At 40.2% G+C, this 24,706-nt stretch overlaps 1 protein-coding gene across 1 annotated transcript in view; it reads left to right on the top strand.

Annotated features, from left to right (window-relative positions):
- The window catches only part of npas3 (neuronal PAS domain protein 3), a 396,686-nt gene that overhangs the window by 314,037 nt on the left and 57,943 nt on the right, over positions 1-24,706 (top strand). Inside the window, exon 6 of the mRNA XM_085256285.1 lies at positions 21,243-21,423. Coding sequence (XP_085112411.1) covers positions 21,243-21,423 — 181 coding nt within the window. The remainder of the gene's footprint in view (positions 1-21,242; positions 21,424-24,706) is intronic.

Raw genomic sequence — 24,706 nt, 5'->3', positions numbered from 1 at the left:
TTTATGTCGTCCAAAATGTTTTTCTTTTAAATTTAAAATGTAAAACTGGCTTCACTAATACAATCACACAGTTACACATATATCCATGATATAAAGTAAATTATCCATTCTGACAAACCAACCAAGTAGAAAGCTCATCAAACTTAGCTAGTATAGTATACTATACTGTGAAACGTACTGTATGACACGCTTTTGTCTAGTCTCAACTACATCTCCAAAAAATCAAGTTTCCATACAGCTGAACTACATTCTTTTAAAGGATTTTATTTTTTTCTACAAAGAACGTCCAAAGTTCAGATAATGAGGTTGGCTATGTGATATAGGTCACATGTGTAGGGTTCAACTCCTGGGTTGGGTAGGATTGGGTTTCAGAACTGCTTAGTTTTGCAAAGAGACAAGTGTTTGGATTACAGTAGGCAACTTTTAAAACTGTGACAATCTAGAAGCTTCTCTGTCAACTTTGTGTCTTGTTGGTTTTGTGTTCATACTTAAAGAAAGATCCTGTTTGTTCTCGTTAGGATAAGGATTTGTGTAGGTGTGTGAAACTGTAGGTTTATATTGTTAACTAATAATTTTATAGAGTGGCGTGAAAGTAATGGAAACAGCAGTGTAACTGATTACTTTTCAATACAAAACCTGGTGTAAGTTACTAAAACCCCTTGATAAAGGTTTCACAATGTGGGGGCTTGGTTAAAAAGCTGATCTCATCAGTTATCATGAGACTCTAACCTTAACCGAACATTTTAAATAATCTAAACAGAGCTATAGAAACTCTGAAGCAATGCTGAAAGCTATGTTGTGCAGACTGTACTGTACTTTTGGCTAGATGCTAAAATGACACCATAAAAACACTCTGAATTAGCAAAGTTATAACAGTTTATCCTCAGGAAAACCTGAACCCGTGTACCTAATTTTACTCCATAAATGTCAGCCTAATGCAGAAAACATTTCAGAGGGTTGCCAGTCATTTGGATTATTACGTTTTCAAAAAGTTTGTGTTCTACTTTAAGATTTATAAACCGGACTGCTGTCACATAATTGCTAGCTGACAATGTTACATTAAACCTTTTACAGTTCCACATATCAGTCAGTCAGTTGATGTTTCCACAGTGCATCCAACAGTGGAAGACCAGGACTAAATATGATATGTTTAATTGGTTATGATTGATTTTTATTTTAAGGAAAATAGAATAAATATGTAGATAGCAAAGTTTTAAATGTGTTTCATGAACAATAATCTTTTTATGTTTCCAAGAAACATGACCTGGGTGGCTTTAAAATGCTGGTTTTCTTTCTGCTGTGTGTGGCTGCATTTCACACACAAAACAAGGGCCTTGTTTCAAGTCATGCCTATGCATAAAGCAAAGTGACCTCGAGATTCACACACACATACACACACACACTGAGTATACGTAACCTCAAGGCTTATTTAAACTGTACGTGTGTGTGTGTGTGTGTGGGTGTTATTTCGCCCGAGGACCTTTCTGCAGGATGGATGAGATTTAGCCTCAAGCACGCACACACATCACCTGAAGCACTGTACGAGTCATTAACACACCAAACAAATGAAATCTCCTCAATAAAAAGAATAAGCAGCAGTGGATGTATTAGCATGAGAAACACGATAAAAGTGCTCCTCCATTGTGTCCTTATCAGAGTCCCATAATGCACTGGGAGTTAGGGATTGGCCTTGGCGTTTGGACGTTCAACACTGGGCTTATCAGTGTCTAGGGCCCTCGCTCTAAATGTTCAAAGACCCCCATTGTTGTGAGATTTGGGGAGAACAGAGGAGAGATTTTCGGGTCTCCAGAGCAACACAGTGGAGTCTGTGAGTGGGTGAGAGACCTGGAAAATATATGGCTGGAAGAGAGAAAGCGGGAGAAAGGACTGAAAAGTGATAAAATAGATAGAAAGAGAAAGGACAGACGGCAGTCAAACAAATCGTCAGGTTTCCTAAATCCATGTTCGCAGCACGTCCACACTTTGTGCGTGTGCACGCGCACGTCTCCCCTTCGTTCATCACACTCCATGAGTGAATGTGCCAGTCGATAGTTTAAAAAACAGAATCACCACGAGACCATTTTTTAAATCTCAGTGTGAAATATGGATGCTCGTATTTACGTCAGCTGTTAAAGATTGGTCGAGTCTGTGTGTTTCTGAGCTGTCAGCCAACGAGGCATCGAGCATGTTTGGGAATTTGCCTCGGAACGTGTGCATTACACAGTATCACGTATACAGTATGCATTTCATTGTGCTCTTTATGTGGATGTGTAGATTCAAATAGAGCATTTAAACGTGTGCATGTGTTTACAGCACATTTATCTTCATCTTTAATTAAATTGAAGCTCTTTTCATCTCCCTTAATCGTTGCTGTTGCCACCTCACAACAGGCAGACCTGTCTCAGACACACACACACGCATGCAGGTACGCGCGTGCAAAACAAAGCAGAGCTTTCAACAGGAAATAACTAACATTTTGTGTGTATACATTTGTAAATGAAGATGAGTGTCTTCATTTGTAAATGTTTTCTCTAATATGCCGAGGCCTCCTTTTAATGTTCTTTAATATGCTCCAACGGCCAATACATATACGGTCTATATTGTACAAGGGTAAACTACTAACCCTTACACAACTGTGTCCTCTTTAACTTTCTTTCCCATTTCTTTTTTTTTAATAAATATGATGAAATATTGTCCTGACTTGATCATTGTCGGGAATGCTTTTTTTCTGTGACTCGATGCCCTCTAGTGGTGACCAGTAACAACTGTAACAATGATGCATGTGCAGCCTACAAAATCTTGTGTGTGTGTATATATATATATATATATATATATATATATATATATATATATATATATATGTGTGTGTGTGTGTGTGTGTGTGTGTGTGTGTGTGTGTGTGTGTCCTCTGAGTCCCTGTGTCTGGCCCTGTCTGGCTGTAGATTTCCACTGAACCAATGCAATGACATGAAACCCAGAGTGATTTAATCCTGTGTGTGTGTGTGTTTAAAAAAATACCCCACCCTCTCTGCAGGCTTAAGTGTGTGATTTGGTCTTGTAGTGTGTTTGAGTCTTAAGTCAGTGTGTCATCCCATGACTCTTTAAAGCACCCAGACTGCACCTCACCTACAGTCATCACTCCACAACCTGATTCCCGAGAGGAGAGGGTCAGTTAGAAAGAGTGAAAGAAGAGATAGATGATGAATACCCCCCCCCCACACACACACACACACACACACACACACACACACACTCCTGTGGTGTGCGTGTGCTATCAGTTTAACAAGTCAGCAAGTTGAAGAAGCTTTAGTGATTTGGGACACAGAGGATGCTTGGTGAGTGTGTGTGTGTATTGATCTTGGTGAAGGATCTCTTATTTTCAGTCCCTCTCAGGAGGGTAAGCCAACACACATGCCAGCATAGTCTCAAACACACACAGACAAATACTCCTCAGTGTCCAGCGATTTATCATAGATTTGAAAAGGGTATTTTTTTCCCCCTTCACACAGACACACACATACAAGCACATGGACACAGAATAAAATGATGATCCCACTATGTTGATATCAATAACAAAGATGGTGAAAGACAGAGAGAAGGTCAAGGCAAAAGTGTCGATGTGTGGTTTGGAGTTACATTCTAGTTACAATGATTCCAGCAGTGTGAGGATGATATTTCCATGCTTGAACTTGGCAAAGAGACCAACAGTAACAACCAGTTACACTTTAGAGTTTCCTGTTTTTATATTCTTCAAATTTATCTATGATAAATGCACATTAAGTTAACTTAAAAATAAATGTATGTTTTCAGTGACTGTTTTACACTAAACAGAAACTTAAATTAATGCTACATGATATGAACAGAACAACCATCTTTGCAAGATGAAACACTCATTTCTAACTTTTTTTCTTTTGAGGGGGAGAAAAGAAAATGAAGACATTAAAACATTTCATTCTTGCCCTGGTGGAAAAGTCTTCTTGGAATATTATTAATCCAAGAGAGTATTCCACATCACTTAGACCACCTCATATCCAACACTGAAACCCTTTTATTCATACAAGTGAAACATGAATAAATCTCACAATCTGGTGTTGGTAACACTGGTTAAACATACGCCTACTACTTACTACTGATCTATCATAGAAGCATTTTTTTTTCATTCAAACTTGAGGAAGACAAAAAATAACTAGAAGACCTAAAAAATAGGTTGAGGTATGGCAAATTACAGAAGAACTGGAACCAAATCTTATAGAGCGATTAGTCCAAATTTAAAATTTTTGGTTCAAATGATTGTCAATACACTCAACAAAAGGAAATTCGGTCGTTGTTACATTTACAAAAGTCTAACTTGTAATTTAAACAAAATAATTTCATGTTTCTATGGTGAACCTAATTAAATCATGTAGGATCTGCCAATGCTTGTTTGTCTCTGTGTGTGCTGAGCTGTCCAGGGTTTACCCCATCTTCTTTTTATGCCCCAGCCCCCCCTGCAACATGGATAAAGGAGCATGGATAGTGATGAAGTTGTTGTAAATCCATTCACTTTTTATGTTAACCAGACTCTAGACGTTGTTGAACGTTATGTAATAGATGACAACATGTAGTATTTAATGACCAAGTAGTTATTCGGTAAACGTTATTGAATAGTGTTGGAATAAAGTCACAAAATTGTGAAGGATTAAAATATTCCAAGAGCTCAACTTACTTCATCTAAACATGTTTCAATCATGGTTTATTAACATAAAATGCGCAGGTTTATTGAATATGAATAAGTAATGTTGATTTAACTCAGTTGTTTAAGTTTCTGCCAAAGCAAAACAATTGTGTGCAACCAGTGTCCACTATTGAATCATGTAAATCCAACATGTTCTTTTTTTCAGTGTATGTAGGGAGTCAGGACAGAGCAACAGTGACAACAGTGAGTGTCTACAGCTATACATAAAACATGGTGGAGGCACTGTCATGGTTTGGGCCTGCATTTTAGACAGTGATATTCAGGATGTGGTCAAAATTGATAGACTCGTGGACACAAAAAAGTACCATCAGAGTTGAGCCGCTATGCAATACCACTTACATCAGATAAACAGCTTAATTTTTAGCATGACAGCAATTCCAACCATGCCGCTGTTGCAAGAAAAGCATAGCTGGATAAAAAAAAACACACAGGGCACCTTTATCCTGACAGAGAAGCGAACATAAGGCAGTCGACATTCAAGGAAGAACTTTGGAACATCCTTTAAGAAGACAACTATCAATCAAGCTCACCTAAGAGAGTTCAGGCTGTGCCTGTGAAGAATAAAGGTAGCCCAAATTCAGATTTTCAGGTTCCTTAGAATTGTACAAAAGTTTTCTTTTTTGCCTTAAAATCCTGTATTCATTGTGTATTTGCACATTTAAATAAATGGTTGCACCAATATGCTGGTTTTCTTAAAAAATATATAAAGTCATCAAGGATGGCTCAAGACCTTTGCACACTACAGTAGATAACAAAGTCCATGACGGGAAAACATAGTGTTAATTATCTATTAATTATTTTTCTATTATTTGATTCAAGCCTGGCGCAAGTTCAAACAGAATTCAAAATCAGCTCAGCTATAATCCTGGAAGATCAGCTTGCCGATCAACATCAAATGTTAGCTCAGTATCTGCATGCTGCGCTGCAGTCCACCTTTACCCCAACTCCGGTTTTTCGTGCCATTTCTGACTTTATCAGTTGGCATATTTGTTGCCAGCGATGACTGCTATTGCCTGCTGAGGGCTCTTGCCGCCGTTCTGCTTTCTTCCAGCTCTGCCTATGGAAAGTCAGGGAAGTCCAAGAACAGAGCAAACCATCAAATATAATTTACTGCACACAGAAATCAAATTGGATGTGAATGTGAAGGTTCTGACTGAAATACTTTATGTTTAGTATAGATCATGGGTTGGTTTAAAATAGACCCTTTGCAATTGTAACCTTGTGTTCGAAAGTCTGGAAGCAAGCCTTTAATGCAGACTTCTCCCCAGTGATAAAGGATAAAAATCACAATAACATGATTGGTTAGTTGCAATAATGTGTCTGGAGCCGCATTAATATGATGTTGGAGGAACAACTGCAACACACCAATATCAGATCAACCCTTATCTATCAGTCACAGACTCGCGCTCATGCCTATCATTCTCAGGTTCAGAATTAGTTTCTTTTTGCTTTTTAAGGTTGCAATCTATTTCAGTTGGAACTGTTTGCCTTTTTTTTCTTTTTTAATATTTTTTAAACTTAATTTGAAGTAAAATTTCTGAAAATCAAACAGGCGCACTAATCTAGCAACATTGGGGTTATAAACAACACATTAAACATACTGGAGGTCTCCGTGGAACGCCATGTTACACTGCTACTCATTCACTTCAAACTTAACTTTCAGAGAGAATAGCTGATGTGCCATAATTCATTTAGACCTGGAAAAGTACGACACCTCTTACTTCCTCCTGTGTGACACCTCTTACTGTTCACCGTGCTATATAGCCACCTCTGTCTCTCTCCCCCTCTTTCTCACTCCCCCAATGAAGTGATTGCTTTCAGTGTTTGGTGTTTTGTTTTGCCTAATAAATCACCATCTATCAGAGGCTGACTGACACACACACACGTACACACAAACAGAGCGTGGCAAACAGTTCATAATGGACCATTCATTTGTCATCCTCTGAGGTGTTGACAAGGAAAGCGTCTTGATATCAGCTGTGTGTGTGCATGTGTGTGTATGTATGCGTGCATGCATGCATGCATGTGCTTGCTATATAGATTCATCCCCATTCATCTGACTGATAATACACCAAGTCTTCCAGCTTGATTCTAGCTTTATTCTCAAACACACACACACATATATGAGAACGGAGTGTGGTCACAGACACATTAATCTCCATACTATATAAACATTATGCACTAATACACATATGCACTTATGAATATTAAGCGCTCTGGAACACAAACAAAATCTACACATAGTTTGCACCATATGGAACCAGTTTTTTGTTCTCTCTCTCTCTCTCTCTCTCATATATATATATATATATATATATATATATATATATATATATATATATATATCGTTAGCTTCATAGCATAAGTGCCTAAGTCATTGACTTAGTCAAATGACTTAGGCAATTATGCTATGAAGCTAACGATATGTATATATAAAAAAAAAAAAAAACACCCAGCACGCCCCTGCGGGCGGTTTATCCTTCAAGCTCGGGTCCTCTACCAGAGGCCTGGGAGCTTGAGGGTCCTGCGCAGTATCTTAGCTGTTCCCAGGACTGCGCTCTTCTGGACAGAGATCTCCGATGTTGTTCCTGGGATCTGCTGGAGCCACTCGCCTAGCTTGGGAGTCACCGCACCTAGTGCTCCGATTACCACGGGGACCACCGTTACCTTCACCCTCCACATCCTCTCGAGCTCTTCTCTGAGCCCTTGGTATTTCTCCAGCTTCTCGTGTTCCTTCTTCCTGATATTGCTGTCATTCGGAACCGCTACATCGATCACTACGGCCATCTTCTTCTGTTTGTCTACCACCACTATGTCCGGTTGGTTAGCCACCACCATTTTGTCCGTCTGTATCTGGAAGTCCCACAGGATCTTAGCTCGGTCATTCTCCACCACCCTTGGGGGCATCTCCCATTTTGACCTCGGGACTTCCAGGTTATACACAGATGTTCCTGTACACTATGCCGGCCACTTGGTTATGGCGTTCCATGTATGCCTTGCCTGCTAGCATCTTGCACCCTGCTGTTATGTGCTGGATTGTCTCTGGGGCATCTTTACACAGCCTGCACCTGGGGTCTTGCCTGGTGTGATAGACCCCAGCCTCTATGGATCTTGTGCTCAGAGCTTGTTCTTGTGCTGCCATGATTAGTGCCTCTGTGCTGTCTTTCAGTCCAGCTTTGTCCAGCCACTGGTAGGATTTCTGGATATCAGCCACCTCCTCTATCTGCCGGTGGTACATACCGTGCAGGGGCCTGTCCTTCCATGATGGTTCCTCGTCTCCCTCCTCTTTCTTGGGTTTCTGCTGCCTGAGGTATTCACTGAGCACTCGGTCAGTTGGGGCCATCTTCCTAATGTATTCTTGGATGTTCGTTGTCTCATCCTGGACTGTGGTGCTGACACTCACCAGTCCCCGGCCCCCTTCCTTCCGCTTAGCGTACAGCCTCAGGGTGCTGGATTTGGGGTGAAACCCTCCATGCATGGTAAGGAGCTTTCTTGTCTTTATGTCAGTGGCTTCTATCTCCTCCTTTGGCCAGCCTATTACCCCAGCAGGGTACCTGATCACGGGCAGGGCGTACGTGTTGATGGCCCGGATCTTGTTCTTACCATTCAGCTGACTCCTCAGGACTTGCCTGACCCTCTGCAGGTACTTGGTGGTTGCAGCTTTTCTAGCAGCCTCTTCATGGTTCCCATTCGCCTGTGGGATCCCCAAGTACTTGTAACTGTCCTCTATGTCTGCAATGTTGCCTTCTGGTAGTTCAATCCCCTCAGTTCTGACTACCTTCCCTCTCTTTGTTACCATCCGACTACACTTCTCCAGTCCGAACGACATTCCAATGTCATTGCTGTATAGCCTGGTAGTGTGGATCAGTGAATCGATGTCTCGTTCACTCTTGGCATACAGCTTGATGTCATCCATGTACAGGAGGTGGCTGACAACTGCTCCGTTCCGTAGTCGGTATCCGTAGCCAGTCTTGTTAATGATCTCACTGAGGGGGTTCAGGCCTATGCAGAACAGCAGTGGGGACAGAGCATCTCCTTGGTAGATCCCGCACTTGATGGTGACTTGTGCTATGGGCTTGGAGTTGGCCTCTAGTGTTGTACGCCACATCCCCATTGAGTTCCTGATGAAGGCTCTTAGGGTCCCATTGATCTTGTACAATTCTAGGCATTCCAGTATCCAGCTGTGGGGCATTGAGTCATAGGCCTTCTTGTAATCAATCCAGGCAGTGCACAGGTTGGTCAGTCTGGTCTTGCAGTCTCGGCTGATTGTTCTGTCTACCAGGAGCTGGTGTTTTGCGCCTCTGGTATTCTTGCCAATTCCTTTCTGTGTCCCGCTCATGTATTGACCCATGTGCCTGTTCATCTTTGCCGATATGATGCCTGACAGGAGCTTCCATGTAGTACTGAGGCAGGTTATTGGTCGGTAGTTGGAGGGGACCGGTCCCTTCTTGGGGTCCTTGGGGATCAGGACCGTCCGGCCTTCAGTTAGCCATTCCGGGTGTCTCTCGTTAACTAGCAGCTGGTTCATTTGTGCTGCCAGACGCTCGTGGAGTGCAGTCAGCTTCTTCAGCCAGTAGGCGTGAACCATGTCGGGCCCTGGTGCTGTCCAACTCTTCATACTGGAGACCCTTTCTTGGATATCTGCCACTGTGATGGTTACTGGACCCTGTTCAGGGAGGTCGCTGTGGTCAGCCCTCAGATCCTCTAGCCACTGAGCATTGCCGTTATGGGTTGCATCCTTCTCCCATATGCTCTTCCAGTATTGCTCCGTCTCCAGCCTTGGTGGTGCTGTTCTCTTATTGTTCCCTTGCCACTGAGAGTACACCTTTGCTGGTTCTGTGGAGAACAGCTGGTTTATTCTCCTGCCTTCTATCTCTCTGGTGTACCTCCTCAAGCGGCTGGCCAAGGCTGTGAGTCTTTGCTTGGCAGTTTCCAAGGCCTCAGGTATGGACAGCTTGCTGTATTTCTTAGGCACCTTATTTGTCGCACCTTTCTGCAACTCCGTTAGTTGGCTAACCTCCCTCCGTGCTACTTTGATCTTGCCCTCTAGCCTCCTTCTCCATGGAGGGTACTGCCCCTTGTCGCTGTTCAACTTGTAGCCAAGCATCTCACTGATCACTGTTGCCGTATTGTAGATCAGCTTGTTAGTGTCGGTAATCGTGGTTGTAGGTATTGTCCGTAGTGCTGCATTAACATCATCTAGCAGACCTTCTGAGGGAACTTCACGTAATCTTGGTAACCGGCTACGCGGGATCCAGGTTTCAAGCTTGGCCATGATCCTATTTTTCAGGTCAGTTCCTCTCGCACTCAACGATCCTTCTCCTATCGCACTTGGGGCTATGTACCCAATCTCGGGTGGGGGTGATGATATCTCCCCCCTGACCTGGCGTCCTGACTCCTCCTTGCCGTAGCATTTGTGTTGTACCTCGTCAATCTCTAGCTGTGAGAGCAGTCCCTATATGTGTATATGTGTATATATATATATATATATATATATATATATATATATATATATGTATATATATATGTGTGTGTGTGTGTGTGTGTGTGTGTGTGTGTGTATATATAATTTTACATGATTACAGTCAGGCAAATGCTTTATTCAGACATTTTGATGCTTTAAAGCAAATTCTGGGAAGTTAAAAGAAGCAAGTGTGCAAAAAGAATAAAACAAAGAACTAGAGTTATTATAAAGAGTAGGTTTTCACCTGGAATCACCCTGGAATTCAAGTGCCTGACAATCCCACAGCTCCTGCAGGGACCGCAGGCTAACAGAATAAAATAAGTATGGTAAGCTTAACAGCAGGATGTTTCTTAGCTTTTTGTAGTAGACAAATCAGAATAGGATAAATTAGATAAATATGTAGTGCCATCTTCAGTATTCATGACCTTCTTTTGTTATTTTACAGGCTTTGTTTTCTGTCTTTTTTCCCCACAGTGTGCACATTATTGAGTTGCTTGGTTACTCAAGTGTTACATTTGATGGCTTAGCTTTATCTCTTTCGCTGCTGACACTTAAGTTTCTATGTTTAAGTGTAAATTATTCAGTTTAATTAAGATTTTCAAACGCTCCAAGCGAAAACCGCAAGATTTCAGAAAACATGTAAAATATTTCTATCCTTTAAGGAGGAAATGAAGTTGGTCTGCAGTTTTTTGACACATGAGCTGATGTCCATCATTTCTACTCGCTCCTCGCCTCTAACGGAGGCCGACGCCCCATGAATCATTAACAGCAGAGTAATTATGCACTATCAAACTTGGAATATTACCCCACTTAGCTAATGTTTAATGCTGTAATTAATTCTGAACCCTGCGAGCCAACATCAATTTATTTGATTAGTACTTTACAAAGTCACACAGAGGTTTTTTACTGTTTTGAGGTACGTGTGCTTCTGTGTGTGTGGTTTTAAAATGTTGCCATATTAATTAAAGTGTGATACAGAGAGTGAGAATGTGATTAATGGGAATTCAACGCTTCGGATTTCATGTCTTTTATTTGTTATTTAGTTTGCCAGGGCTGCGCCTTTCACAATGAAAATGAAGAAATTTGTGTTTTTCTTTCTCGTACTCTGGAGCTGGAGGTGTAATTAATGGTGGTGAAAAGTTACGAGGGCTAGACCGGCTTTGTAATTCATTCTTAATGGCTCATGGTTTTTGTCACACAGGCCGAGGTGTACGCTGTTGGGTCGACAGTTTAGCATTGTTTAAAGAGACAGAGGAAGCAAAACGGAAAATAATTTGTATTACTGAGAATTGTTCCAGATATAGAACTTTAGGTTATGGTCAAACACAGCAAAAGAGCATGACCCCTCACTCTTTGTTGCCCCAAAGCTACATTTCACCGTCAAATAAAGCTGTTTGAAGATGGCACTTCCAAAATAACACATGACCTAATGTTACACTGCAATAGGCCTAGGCTGCTGGGGGCTTTCCGTGATGTCCTGAACATTTCACTCACCTCTTTCCACTCTCTTTGTGTTTATACACCATTCTGCATTGAATCATTAGTTATTATTCATTGCTGGCTCTCGTCCACAGCGTGTCTTTTGTCCTGTCTCCCTCCATTCACTCCCAACAGGTTCGCGACAGATGGCTGCCCTTCCCTGACAGAGGTTTCTTCCTGTTAATAGGGAGTTTTTCCTTCCCACTATCACCAAGGTGCTTGTTCACAAGGGGGTCCTCTGATTGTTGGGGTTTGTATTATTTTAGGGTCTTTCCCTTACAGTGTGAATTGTTTTGAGGGAACTGTTGAGATTTGGCACTCTATAAATAAAACTGAATTGAACTGAGCCAAAGGACATCGGATCACATTGGAAGAATGGATTGCACAGAAACAATGGACATGTTCTCCAGGTCTGTCTGGAAATACATTAAACTACGCCCTTTGCAGTGACTAGGAGGGGGCAAAAAGAAGTCTGCTTTAGAGCAGGGCGATATGACCAAAAATATTTATCACGATATAACTGACGATATAATTGACACCAGACAAAATATTTTACAACTCAACAACTTTATTAGTGCAAAAAAAAAAACAAAACATCAATGTATTTTCACTGAAACAAGCAGCTGTTTTTTATGTGCATTAAAGTTATATAAAAATGTAACAGTGCAAATGCAAATTCCTTGCTGACAGTTTAACCAAAAGGCATTTCCAGTGGAAACTGGCCGACATATCCTCAGCATAACCATGTATAATATCCACAAAACTTAAAAAGAGGTTATACACACACAATACGGTAATATTATGTTGAAGCACAGTACGTATCACTCTGCTCTGCCTACGATAGCCGTAATGCTCCGACAATCCATCAAGCGGTGCGGCTTCGTAGCTTAGCAAAGTTGTACTAAAACATTTGACAGATTTTCGAGCACCGTGTACATAAAACCGTTTCGAGGTCAGTAAACACAACCAGAATTCATACATAAGGCACACGGGATTATAAGGGGCACTGTCGATTTTCAGAAAATCAAAGGATTGATTTTAAGTGACGGCCTGCTAGCATGCTCTACCAAAAATAGTGCTTTGTTGTGTATCTGACGTACGAAAGCTAAACCAGTTCCACACCACTGAAGTTGCAGCATTTTTAAAAACCAATTCTGGTTCATCTGTTTCATTCAACGATCCGCTTTCGCCTTTCTCATTCTCCGTCACCCCCATGTGCGTACGAAAACAAAGGCACTGCGCATGCGCGTTTTACCCATATTCTATCGCAATATTTCATTTTCTTATCGTTGCCCAACGTTATACCGGTATTACCGTGAACGGTATGATATGGCCCAGCCCTAGTCTGCTTGTATCGAAGTCTCTGTAAAAACAGCTCTCGGCTCACTTGCTTTATGACCTCCATGAAAGACATATTGTTATGAATCACTTATATTTTCTCCTATTTCTCCTCTCTTTTTCTTTTATTCTTCCCTTTTCTTCCACCTGTCAGCTCCAGCATTGTTACACTATACATATACAAAAAATAAAAATAATAAAATAAAATGAAAAGACACTGGCTAACAAGAAGAGTCTATAACAGACTTTATAGAGCTCCTATTTTGGCACAAGAGTTCATTCAGACCATGATTTTGCTTCTTAAAAAAGGAATCACTTACATTACCCTGACTTTAACCCTAACACACCAGCTAATAGTTGAGGAAAGCCCAGTTTAATTTAGAAACTAGTGTTCGGCAGAAACCTCAACCTAGACTTTTTGGTTTCCTGCTCTAAATGCAAGGTTCACATAGCTGAGCAGTGTGCCGCGAATACTAGTATGTCTGCAGTAATTACAGCTGACAGCACCCTCTTCCATCACACATGTGCACGTCCTAAAATATGGAGAAGGGACTGATAAGGATGCAGAAGGGCGAACATAAACACACACGTTCTTTGATTCGCACGAACACACTCGCTTAACATTTGGATTCATTCGCAAAACACTTTCTCACTCACTCTGTGCTCGTTTGACACGGTTATCGCCGTCATTCTTATTGTCTTTTGTCACTTGATGTCCTTGTCTGGGAGGGTGAGTGAAGCGATAAAGCCTGTGTGTCTGTTGTGCTTTAATAAGTTTTATCTAAAGACTCTAAGCAGACAAACAATGTCAAAATGCATACTGAGCCTGATGGGAGTGATGAGAGGCTTTTTTTTATGCTGAGGTCACCACTCAGCCAGCACATCCCTCAATTTGTTAAACCCCTGATAGCACTATGTATGTATTTCTTTATCTGTTGTTTGAATCATTCCTTTGTTTTTTGGTAAAGGAGAGGTTAAACATACCCTGAACAGAACATGGAAGATTGATTCAGCGGAATCACATAAGTTGGATTTGTTCCGTCGTCATTTCCAGTCCATTTCAAGTCCTGCTTTTCCTGTGTCTGAGTGATATGCTGGAGTGGCCCGAACCAGCTTTGATGCAGGGGAATTGCAATATGCTAGTGTATCTGTTGTCCATCCTTTTCAAATAATACATAATGAGAAGATTGAAAAGACGAAGCCTGTTTTGATAAAGGTCTCCAGACGAACTTTGACTACCCCATACCTATTCTTCCATCTTTATAGAGCAGTGCTGACTGAATGGATGCATTACTGGATATTTTAACAAATGTGAATGCCCAGTTTTGTGTCATAGTTTAGCCACCTCGAGTCCTAGACAACTTTAATGTTCCACATTTCCCTTCTCTTTGTTTATGTTTTCGTAGGTAAATCATGATGGTCCAGGTCCCCACAAAGTTGGAAACCTATTCCAACATCTTCATGTCCCTGAAAACATTGCCTACTGTGTAGGCTGAATTTAGTCGCACTTCGCTACCCCATATACACGAGATATTAGGAGAAAGAGAAAAAAGAAATGGTATTAAATCTCTTGGCCAACCTCTGTATGGAAAGCTGGAAGGATAGCTTGATATATAGATGTTGCTGTTGCCAAGGTTCCCGCCTGATTAAAAAACGTAGGCTGCCATACATCTTCAGCGCTGTGTTTTGGTGAAAAACAGAAACTGGCACAAACTGTGTGTGTTAAATCAGGAGTCACTTTATCCGCCAAGTAAACATATTGCACTTTGTCATGGTGGCTCTAAGGCAGGAACATACAGACACACCAGGGTTTTAATAGTTTTGCAATTTTCATTAGTTTTTATTTTTATTTAGTTTTGACTTCAGATTTTCAATTTTATATCAGTTTTAATTAGTTTTTACCAATTGTTTGCTAGTTTAGTTTTTATTTTTTTGAAAATCCTTAGTTTCAGTTTAGTTTTGATTAGTTTCAGTTGTGTTTGCAATAATTAAGTTTCATCATATCAGTCATTCTCTTCTGCTTATCCTTGGGTATGTTGCTATTCCAGCTACCATACCCTGCACCCCGAACAGGTCGCCTGTCTGTCGCAGGGCTAACACGCAGAGACAGACAACTCACATTCCCACCTATGGGTTCTTTAAATAAATAAATGAATAAAGGCAGATGAACAACCATTGATACCAGGCAACTATAAAATGTATATCTTGGCCCCAATTAGACTTTTAACTCTTGCAGCACCGGGTGTTCGTAATTTTGTTTCAAGTGAATTGATAAACTTTTTGAAGGCAATTGACTCACACAGTTATGTAGATATCCCAGTCCTGTTGTCTCGGGATGCATCACGCTGCCTTGCCTTAGCGTCTGTTTCTGGGGAAGAGGGTTGAGTGTGCTCCCTTACCTTCTCAAGGTAAGCTAGGTTAGCCTTCTTGTGTGAGCTTTTCAAGTGCACTTTAAGGTTTGTGGGAATTTTTCCCCTTTAGAAATGTCCCTCATAATTTGTCTCTTTCCACTACAAGACACTTGCTTTATCCAAAACACAGTCATACTCAAAGTAATCCCAAATTGGACTCTGGCGCTTTCTCCCGACTTTTCCTGACATGATTCTGTGCGTGGACGGAGCAGCAACACAGACGACTCGACTAACGTACTGGCCACCTGCTGGCATAATGAGACACAGCAAGAATAAATCTGGAAACTAAACTTCATTTTCACCCTTGACTATTGTATGACACGCACACATCAATGAAAACTAAACACATTTTTGCTATAAATTCAGTTAATTTTAGTTAGTTTTGTGAACACTCATTACAGTTTTAGTTAGTTTTCCTTTTGTTGTTTTTATTTTTATTTCTGTTAACGAAAATGTTTTTTCACTTCTAGTTTTCGTTATTTCGTTAGTTTTCGTTAACAATAATAACCCTGAGACACACGTTTGTTTCCTTTCCTAGCTTCTTCTGACATGAACGAAAAATTAATGTAGAGGTGTCTTGTCAACTGAGCAAGTTGAGTTGTAATGGCATTGTAGAAATTTTGCATTTTAAATGTACAATGTTAAATAATTTTTGCTTCAAGTGAAAACCTGAAACTTTCGGCTTCTGCTTTGGCCTAGATTCTTTCATTGTGTGTTAAGATGATCTTTGGAACAGATTCTTGATTTACTCTTCATGTATAAAGTGTTGCGAACATGCACAACATAACATTAAAGATATTAGCATCCACTATCTAATAATACATAAAGCTTAGGGCAACTTTTAACTCCTCCACTGTTCCCAGACAGATTCCTATTCTGCTCATTTGTGGCTCCATGTTTTTATTTTGGGTTCCTTAATATTCTTTTTTACAGTTTAAAGTAAACCTTGTTCATGCTACATGGACTTTTTAAACACCTAATTTTCCTGTTAATTGCAGCGTAGTCGTGTCCGTTGTTTTATAAGTGGTTAAGTGGTGACATCCAATAGACTCAAATAAATTTGTCTCTCCTGGGTTTTGTGTCTTTGATGTGGTCCAGGTGTGTTCATCCCTTAATTTTTTCCACTTTGTACATTTCCTAACATCCATTCCAACAGTTTCAGAAACCTTCCTCCTGTAATTTCCTGATATTCAGGGCTGGACTGGGACAAAAAATCGGCCCGGGCATTTTGACTAGAGACCGGCCCACCAAAAATGTGACGTCATTCAGGGGTAAAACCGCAAAGGATTCTGGGAACTTGTGGCAAGAGGTACTAGCGCATGCAGGCTTTCAATTGAGCTCAGTTACACAGCGATAAAAAGAAACACAAAAAATGGCAAGAAGCTGTTGTATTATTAACTGCAATAGCTGGTGTTGTGCCAAAAAGTCTGCCAAAAACTGATTGCTGGTTTTTAAATTGCTATGAGTAACTTGTTGGGCTATAATATGTGAAACATATGTCAAATGCATCCCTCATGGATGACATGAAGTCATCTCTCCATCTCTCTCTGCTGCTCTCCTGTCTCCTGTCACAGACTTCTCCACTTTAACAATAACACTAAGTGCAATAATCTTTTCTGGCATCGTTGTATTTTTACTCAGTTGTATATAGCATTCGTATTCTATTTTTATCTTATTCTATATTTTTATTCTATTTTATTCTACTGTATATAGTATATTATTTTATTCTATTCTGTACAGCTGTGTACTGTATTTATTCTTATTGTATTCTAATTTTTGCGTCATAACTTTTGCACTGTCCACTTCCTGCTGTGACAAAACAAATTTCCCACGTGTGGGACTAATAAAGGTTATCTTATCTTATCTTATCTTATCTTAAATCAGCCTGGTGCAACATGTAAGGATTGGCACAATTTGTTAAGATTTTGAGGAGTTTGAGAAACTAACCTGAAGCATAAAATAAAATTTACTATCAGTAACTTCATAGCACCCGCCCAGCAGTATATAAACTCCATCATGCTAGCTAGTACGCAGTACCAGTTATTCTAAGCGCCTGTAAAAAGTCAGCACAACGAAAACAAACTACAACTAAACTTGGTTTATATCTGACACAGACAGCAGGTCATAACTTCTTGCCTGAAGTTCAGTTCCTCTGCCACTATGACCGGCGGCCGCCTCGGTGTCTCCTCCTCTTGCCTCCCCTTTCCCTTATCCACCTGCTGGCCTCCACCACTTGCTGATGTTGCTAAATCTGTGGAAGCTATGCCATAGCTACCGCCAAACAATTCAGTTATTTTTACACATTTGGCAGCGTCTGCCTGAAGGGCTCGTTTCTTTTTGGTCCTAATTTTTTCTGCACCTTTTTTCCTTTTTTTGTTCTCCATTTTCTTTAGTTCGTCTATAAGATTGCTAAACAAGGGGGAGGGTGCATCCGACCTCCTCGGCTGTAATTGGTCCAGCCCAGAGTCGATCATGACCAACTGGCCAATCCAACACCTTTCATTATTTATACCCTTCCAAAAAAAAAAAAAAAAAAAAAAAAAAAAAAATCGATCGGCCCATAAAAACAAAAAATCGCCAGCGGCCCACCGGGCAAATGCCCGGTATGCCCGATGGCCAGTCCAGCTATGCTGATATTTGTGAGTACTTATATTGATGCTGGGATAATTATTCATCCTAGTTAGGCAATGTTTGTTATTCTCTCACTAATAAATTCAAAAACTACATAAAAATAGTTGGAAAATGCACAGGAGGCAGGCTGAGCAGGCCAATCATGAAGTTGAATTTCTAGGGGCACAGCAGTTTTTGCTGTTGGTTCCAGAGTACAATTTCAGGGGAGTTTACGGCTATGGCGTCCATTTACCGTTGAAGCATAAATGCCCACTATGTCTGTGCAATGTAAGACTGCACCAGTGTTTGAGTACTGCAGCTAATGGTAGCATTTACCAAAGGAAGAGATAACTGTGGAAATTATTTTACCTGACCTTTAGTGTTTTTAGCACAAATTTCAACTCATTTTAATTTTTGAATTCTGTAAGAACACTTATTTTGAAATTTCATTACATTTACTTTATCTGCCAGTTCTGTTTGTTGTAACTTTTGCTGGCTTTTCACCAGGAGAAATAAAGGATAATAATAAAAATATTTCAACAGCTTCCTCCCTTCCATCTGTCTCTTTAACGGATGTGCCGATCTGAATGAAACTTTGGATGAACACTGTCAAACGTATAGCAATTATTAACTGCCATATGTTTTTTAAAAATAATTTATTATGAATCCATTGTGATGTTTATACTGATCATCACCCCGCGAGTAGAGAAGGGGATTAGGACCACTGGAAATAAAAGTGGGGGATGTCTTTTTTTTCCCCCAGAAAAAAAAAGTCAGTTCTGTTAGTATTAGAGCAAAGCTCTACTTTTATTTACTTTCAATGTTAGAATACATCTAAACTGTTTCTAGGATTATAAAATTTTTTAAATGCCATTACCCTTTACATACTTCTAGCTGACACATACTTGTCTACAGTAATGTGTTATTTTTCGGTCTGCTGCATGATAATTATTTTAAAGTGTTGTTGCAGCAAGTGTCAGAATGTCTAATTTCTTTTCTACATTGTTTCCTCTGTGTAATTAGCTCCACCAGTGACTTTATGTAAAATAGTTATGCCAAGTTTTAATTGATTAAAAGTCAGCGTGTTATTGCAAGGAAGAACAATGTAGATCCAATTAGCACTGTAATGTGTAAACATGAACACTAACTCCCATGGTGCACCAGGGTCTGAATGTGTGTGTGTATGTTATTCAGTGATCAGCCTCATTTCTTAATCATCACTTTCTGCTCCAGATGAGACTTTATGAGGGGACTAAATTGCCTTAAAGGGATTTCTTATTAAAGGGATTACACCCATGTAATCCCCTTTGTCCCAGCGGACCCCCAAAAAACCTGAACACACACACAAACATACATAACCAGATTAGCATGTGGAAATAAATGTGCACAATCTTTTTTGATATGCTACAAATGAAAACACACATGTTAAATAGCAGAGCACAACCATCACACCTTTGAAACTTGTGTACCTAATTATGTGTGTGTGTAAATGTGCGTCACACAAGCTGTGTTTGTGCATTTCTAACCTTGACAGGAATTTGTTTGTGCAAGCTGCGTGTTTTGCTTTTGCAAGCACCAGTGTGTGTTCATGTGTGTTTGCGTGTAAGCGTAACGCTGTGGTTTAGATGGCGCTTGCTCGTCTCATCCCCAATTAACGAAGACAAATCCGCTTCCATCGCCACTAATGAGAGTCTTTAAGGTGAAGGGACTCTGTATTTATTTAATAAGAGGGAGCTTATTTATTCCATTTCCATAAGAAAGACAAAATGCTGCTGATTCTCCACGGCTGACAAGGGACGGATTAGAGGAGCGGGATGAGAGGAGAAGAAAGAGCAGGAGAGAAGGGATGAAAGAGAGAGGGGTGGAGGTGTTAGTTGGCCTGTTAAAAATATAATACTAGTGTAGCATTCCTAGAGCGATTATATTGATTTGAACTGCGAGCAAGAGGGGCTGCAGTGTTAAAGAGATGACCCAATCAAAAACAGTGGTCAAAATCATAGCCCATTCTACCAAATGGTAGGGCTTCTAAATTATCCTACTCTTTAAGGTTATTACTGTTTTTTTCTGTCCAGACCATAACACTCACAAGAGGAGTGATTGTAGTAACGCTTAGCACCGTGGCTTTGTTGTGCAACTTCCCCGTCCTAAGTTTAAGATGGGGAGAGTAGCAAAAGGACCCCAGCCCAGAGCAAAGCAGGTGTCAATGATAACAGATATGACACTGATAGCTCAGGTGGAGGTGGGTTGCAAAGCACCTTGCAGGTGTGCAGCAACTTTGAGCAGGCTAAACTAGATTTCCCAAATGGATGCATAGAAGAACATTACAACAGTAAGATTATCTAATCTGCTAGGCTTGTGGCAGAGCTCGACTTTTTGACCTGCCTGAAAGTATAATATTTTACATATAGCCATTCTTTTACTACACAGATTGATTAGTAAATACTCAGATGGTACCATCTTTACTTAACAAGGTCACTTACCAATAAAATATAACATTTCAAAGAGAAAATAAAAAAAGAAAAGAAGAATTCATTAGACGTGAATATTTTGCAATAAACTGATGCATTTGCCTTTTCCAAGAGATTTTTCTGTTAAGTAAGAGTCTTAATTGCGTCTCTTTTCTGCTTGCTCAATAACTCCATCTACAGCAGACTTTAAATGCATGCTCAATGCATTTTGTCTTTTCTTCCTGAGGGAAAATCTTCAATCCTACCAGTTCTACAAAAGTGTGCATTGTGAGATGGATTGCCTTTATTGTATTGGTGGAAGTAGAAGAATGACAGAGGGGAACAGGGTGAATTTAGGAATCAAAGGAACAGCATGGGATATAGAGATATGGAACTATGGATTGAAAAATAGCCGTGGAGTAAAGGGTGGAGGAGAAAGAAAGATGACAAGCTGCGGAGTAGGAGGACGAAGAATCAGCAAAAAAAAAGATGAAAATGATACCCCAAAGAACAGAATTTCAGCAATTAACAATTTCCGAACTGTCCAAAAACCAACAGCCATTGCTTCTCCATATTTGAGATTTGAGTGTTTTTCAGCACACACAAATTCTTCACTGGTTTGTGGGACCAATTATTAAAATAAATGACAAATAATAAACAGTAAACTATGAGCCAAGAAATTAAAGATTGTGTAGAAACAAAAGAAAGAACGAAAAGGGTTTTACAGGATGATTTTTAGCAACGCTTTATTTCTGCAGGTGGAGCTCACTGGTAGCAGTGTGTTTGACTACATCCACCCTGGCGATCATGTGGAGATGGCAGAGCAGCTTGGGATGAAACTTCCTCCAGGCCGAGGGATGTCTCTATCCCAGGGAGCAGTCAACGAAGACGGGGCTTCTTCGGCTTCTTCATCGTCACACTCTGAGACGCCCGAACCAGGTAGGTAAACATGGGAGAGTGGCTTCAAATTAGGAAACTTTATTTGTATTTTTGCCACAGATCCTCAAGCTGAGAAAAGAAGTTACAAAGGTTCAAACAGGACAATACTTACGACTGCTGTGAAGTACTTCACCATCAAAATTAAGCAATCCATTTGAGTTCTAGAGGCTTGAAAAATGAAATTGACAACAGGCTTTGCTTTTTAAGAGATTGATGACTGACCTTGATAAAACCAAAGGAGAATTGCAATGACTCTGACTAAACCAGACAACTCAAGACTTTTGACTCAGAAAGCTTCTATATTCTCTTGAAAAGTATGCAGATAAACCTTTTTGGACTAGATTTTTCAGGAAGTTTCTCCTGAAGCTAGATGAAATCAAAGTTTGTAACAGACTGATTGAAAGACATTGAAATAGCATTGGGGAGCACTTTATATGGCAGTCAAATTGTAGGTGTTAGCCTCAGCAGAATATCTGAACGGTCTCGGGTCTAGATGTTTGAGTCTGAATTATGTCGTCAAGGTGATGCATGCAGGAAAAAAATGACCAGTCAAAAGTGTAAACATATGTTTTTGATCCTGTTAAGCTGGCCATTTAAACATGGGAGTCAGTGATGCTTCTGTGTTGGCTCCATTTTTCAGTCTGCAGGGTTCTCCTTGGTCGCAACCCATTTCTCGCTAACATTCTCTAACCTTGATGCTTCTATCGTTTGCTGAATGTTTGAACAAATTGATTCAACACACTGTAGAGCCATCACTGCTATAAACTGGGAAAGGACACATTTCTCATTGGAATTCTTTGCCTTGTCTCCTCCATCCCTCCATCCATTTATCCCTCCATCCTCTCCTGCACCACATGTTCAAGACTTTTTACCTTACAAACGCTTTGGATTGTGCTCTCTCTCTCTTTCACTTTCTCCCTCTCTCATGCTGATGATAATTTAAGTATTAGGGGAAAATCCATTTATAAATTAAACAAAATGACTTGATATCCATCGAGTCCCTTAGTTCATCAGCCTGTTCAAACAAGGAGTTGAAGATTGGCTTCGCGGCAGCCGGGGTCTTCGGAGACGGCACCGTAATTAGATCTGCCGCGGATTTATTCTTGGCTGATTGGTGCAGCTGATGGATGGGTGGGGGCTTTAAATTAATTGAAGTTCCACATTTGAGGTTTTTGTTCCCCCAGTTTTTTTTTTCCTTTGACATTCTGCAAACCTCTAACCTGGTCTCCCCACCCTCCAAACTGGATATGTATAGGGAGATAGGATAAGAGCACATGTATGTGGTCATCAGCATCTTTTTGTCTGACGAGAAAGAAAAGCAGCAGAAATTAAACATGTATAGGCAGAAAATAATACAAATGGGAGTTTACATGAATTTCTTTGTGATTCCTAAGTTAATTCAACCACACGATGAAAAAGAGCAAAAGAGAAAAGCAAGGAAACGAGGACAAAGGTGTTTGTTCTCCCATGTTAATTTGCCTAGAGAGATGGAAAGAAAGAGAGGCAGGGGATGTAGGGACATGTTTGAATGTGCATGAGTGCTTAGCAATGTTAATTTGTCCAGAGAAAGAGAGAGAAAAGGGAGGGAGAGGTTTCAGGCAGACATATATGGATGTGAAAGAGTGATCCCCAATGATAACTTGACCAGAGAGAGAGGAAGAGGGAGGATTAGGATTCATGTATGTGTTATTTAATGTTAATTTGGAAAAGGAAGGGGTGCAGCAGAGCTTGTATGAATTTGTATGAGTTTTTCTCAGGAGAAGAAGGGGCTTATTTCAGGTGTCCAGGGTAACAGTGCTGTTCATCTCAACCTCCAGTATTGTAAATTGGATGTTTTTCAGTTCTTTCACTGGTGCTTTTTTCTCTGAGTTGGATTGTTTCTGCAATGAGATTTTGGGGCATCGGTCTGTCCTGTATCTTTTTCCTTGACTCTACAGCCACACTAAGGGTGGGTGATATCCTTCTGCTGTGATTAGGACTGTAGCCGCAAACCTGGTCTACATCACTTTTGAATCTCCTGGTTGGCTGGATACTTTCTGTGTGGACTTTAGATGTTCTTTGTGCACCTCCATGGGTTTTTTGTCATTAGGGGTTGAGGAAGGATTGAAAAGCCGGAACAAACTAAAACTGAGTTCAATTTTATTTACATAGCCCCAAGTTACTACAACAGCTGCCTCAAGGCACATTATATTGTAAGGCAAAGACCCTACAGTAATTCAGAGAAGACAGAAAAAAACCCAACAATCAGATGACCTCCTATGGGCGATCTCTTTGGCGACAGTGGGAAGGAAAAACTCCCTTTTAATATTTGCTAAAACTGATTGGGGTGGAAGTACAACAAAGACCAGAACATACAGCAAAGAAACCAAAGATTTAAAATTCTTTAACAATGACAAACGTGAAATAAATCCACAGGCTGACAAAGAACTTTTTATTCTTCTTCAGCGATTGACACCATCAATCAAGTGTATTACACTCATCTTGTAAAAGAATCCATGCGCCAATGTTCTTACCCCTGTAAATCTATATGTAGTATAATCATAGATATCCACTTTGAATCATATAATCTTTGATCAGAGCAGTTGTGAGAAAATATGTTAATACTGGTCAGTTCTCTATGAAAACTCGCCTGAGAAACAGCAGCTTTATTCTGAAAAAAGCCTTACCCTTATCCTCAATCCTAAGGTTTTAAATCTCTAATTGCTCTCATCTACTAACTGGAAGGTTGGTGGTTCAGTTCCTGGCTGTTACAGTCTGCATGCCAAATATCCTTGGGCAAGATACTAACCCCAAGTTGCTCTCCGATGCGTCTGTCAGAGAATGAATGCATGTCATTCTTAGATAGAAAGCTTTTAAGTATAGAAAGAATGCGTGAATTGGGCATCTTTGATTTGATTCTACAGCAGTGAAACAATACTAAAGGGAAACTTTTTTTTTTTTTATTCAGTAAGTTACAGAATTTGATTGTGAATCTCAAATCATCTCATTTCAAAGCCAAGTCAAAACAGCCCTTTTGTTTCAAAGGAACTTACTGTTCCACGGTACAAAGCAAGAAATTAGGTTCAGATCAGACAGGGTCATTATAGTCAAAAAGCAGAAATCATTTTTTCCTCATTTCTATCTAAAATGAGTTGTATTTGGTGATATGGGACTTCCCCACCATTCTGCATCCATGTTGAAATCCACAGGGAGAGAAAGCAACAGAAGGATCTCAGCACAGAACAGAGAAGCTTCAGAAACAGCAGATATGGAGGTGGGTTGTAAATGGGCTTGCAGAATATAG

This window comes from Mchenga conophoros, linkage group LG19 (genome assembly GCF_057382185.1).
Source record: "Mchenga conophoros isolate Kocher_MC1m ecotype Shallow Benthic linkage group LG19, M_conophoros_male_GT1.1, whole genome shotgun sequence".
NCBI lineage: Eukaryota > Metazoa > Chordata > Actinopteri > Cichliformes > Cichlidae > Mchenga > Mchenga conophoros.
The sequence above is the reverse complement of the archived record's forward strand: the minus strand, read 5'-3'. Positions and strand labels throughout refer to the sequence as shown.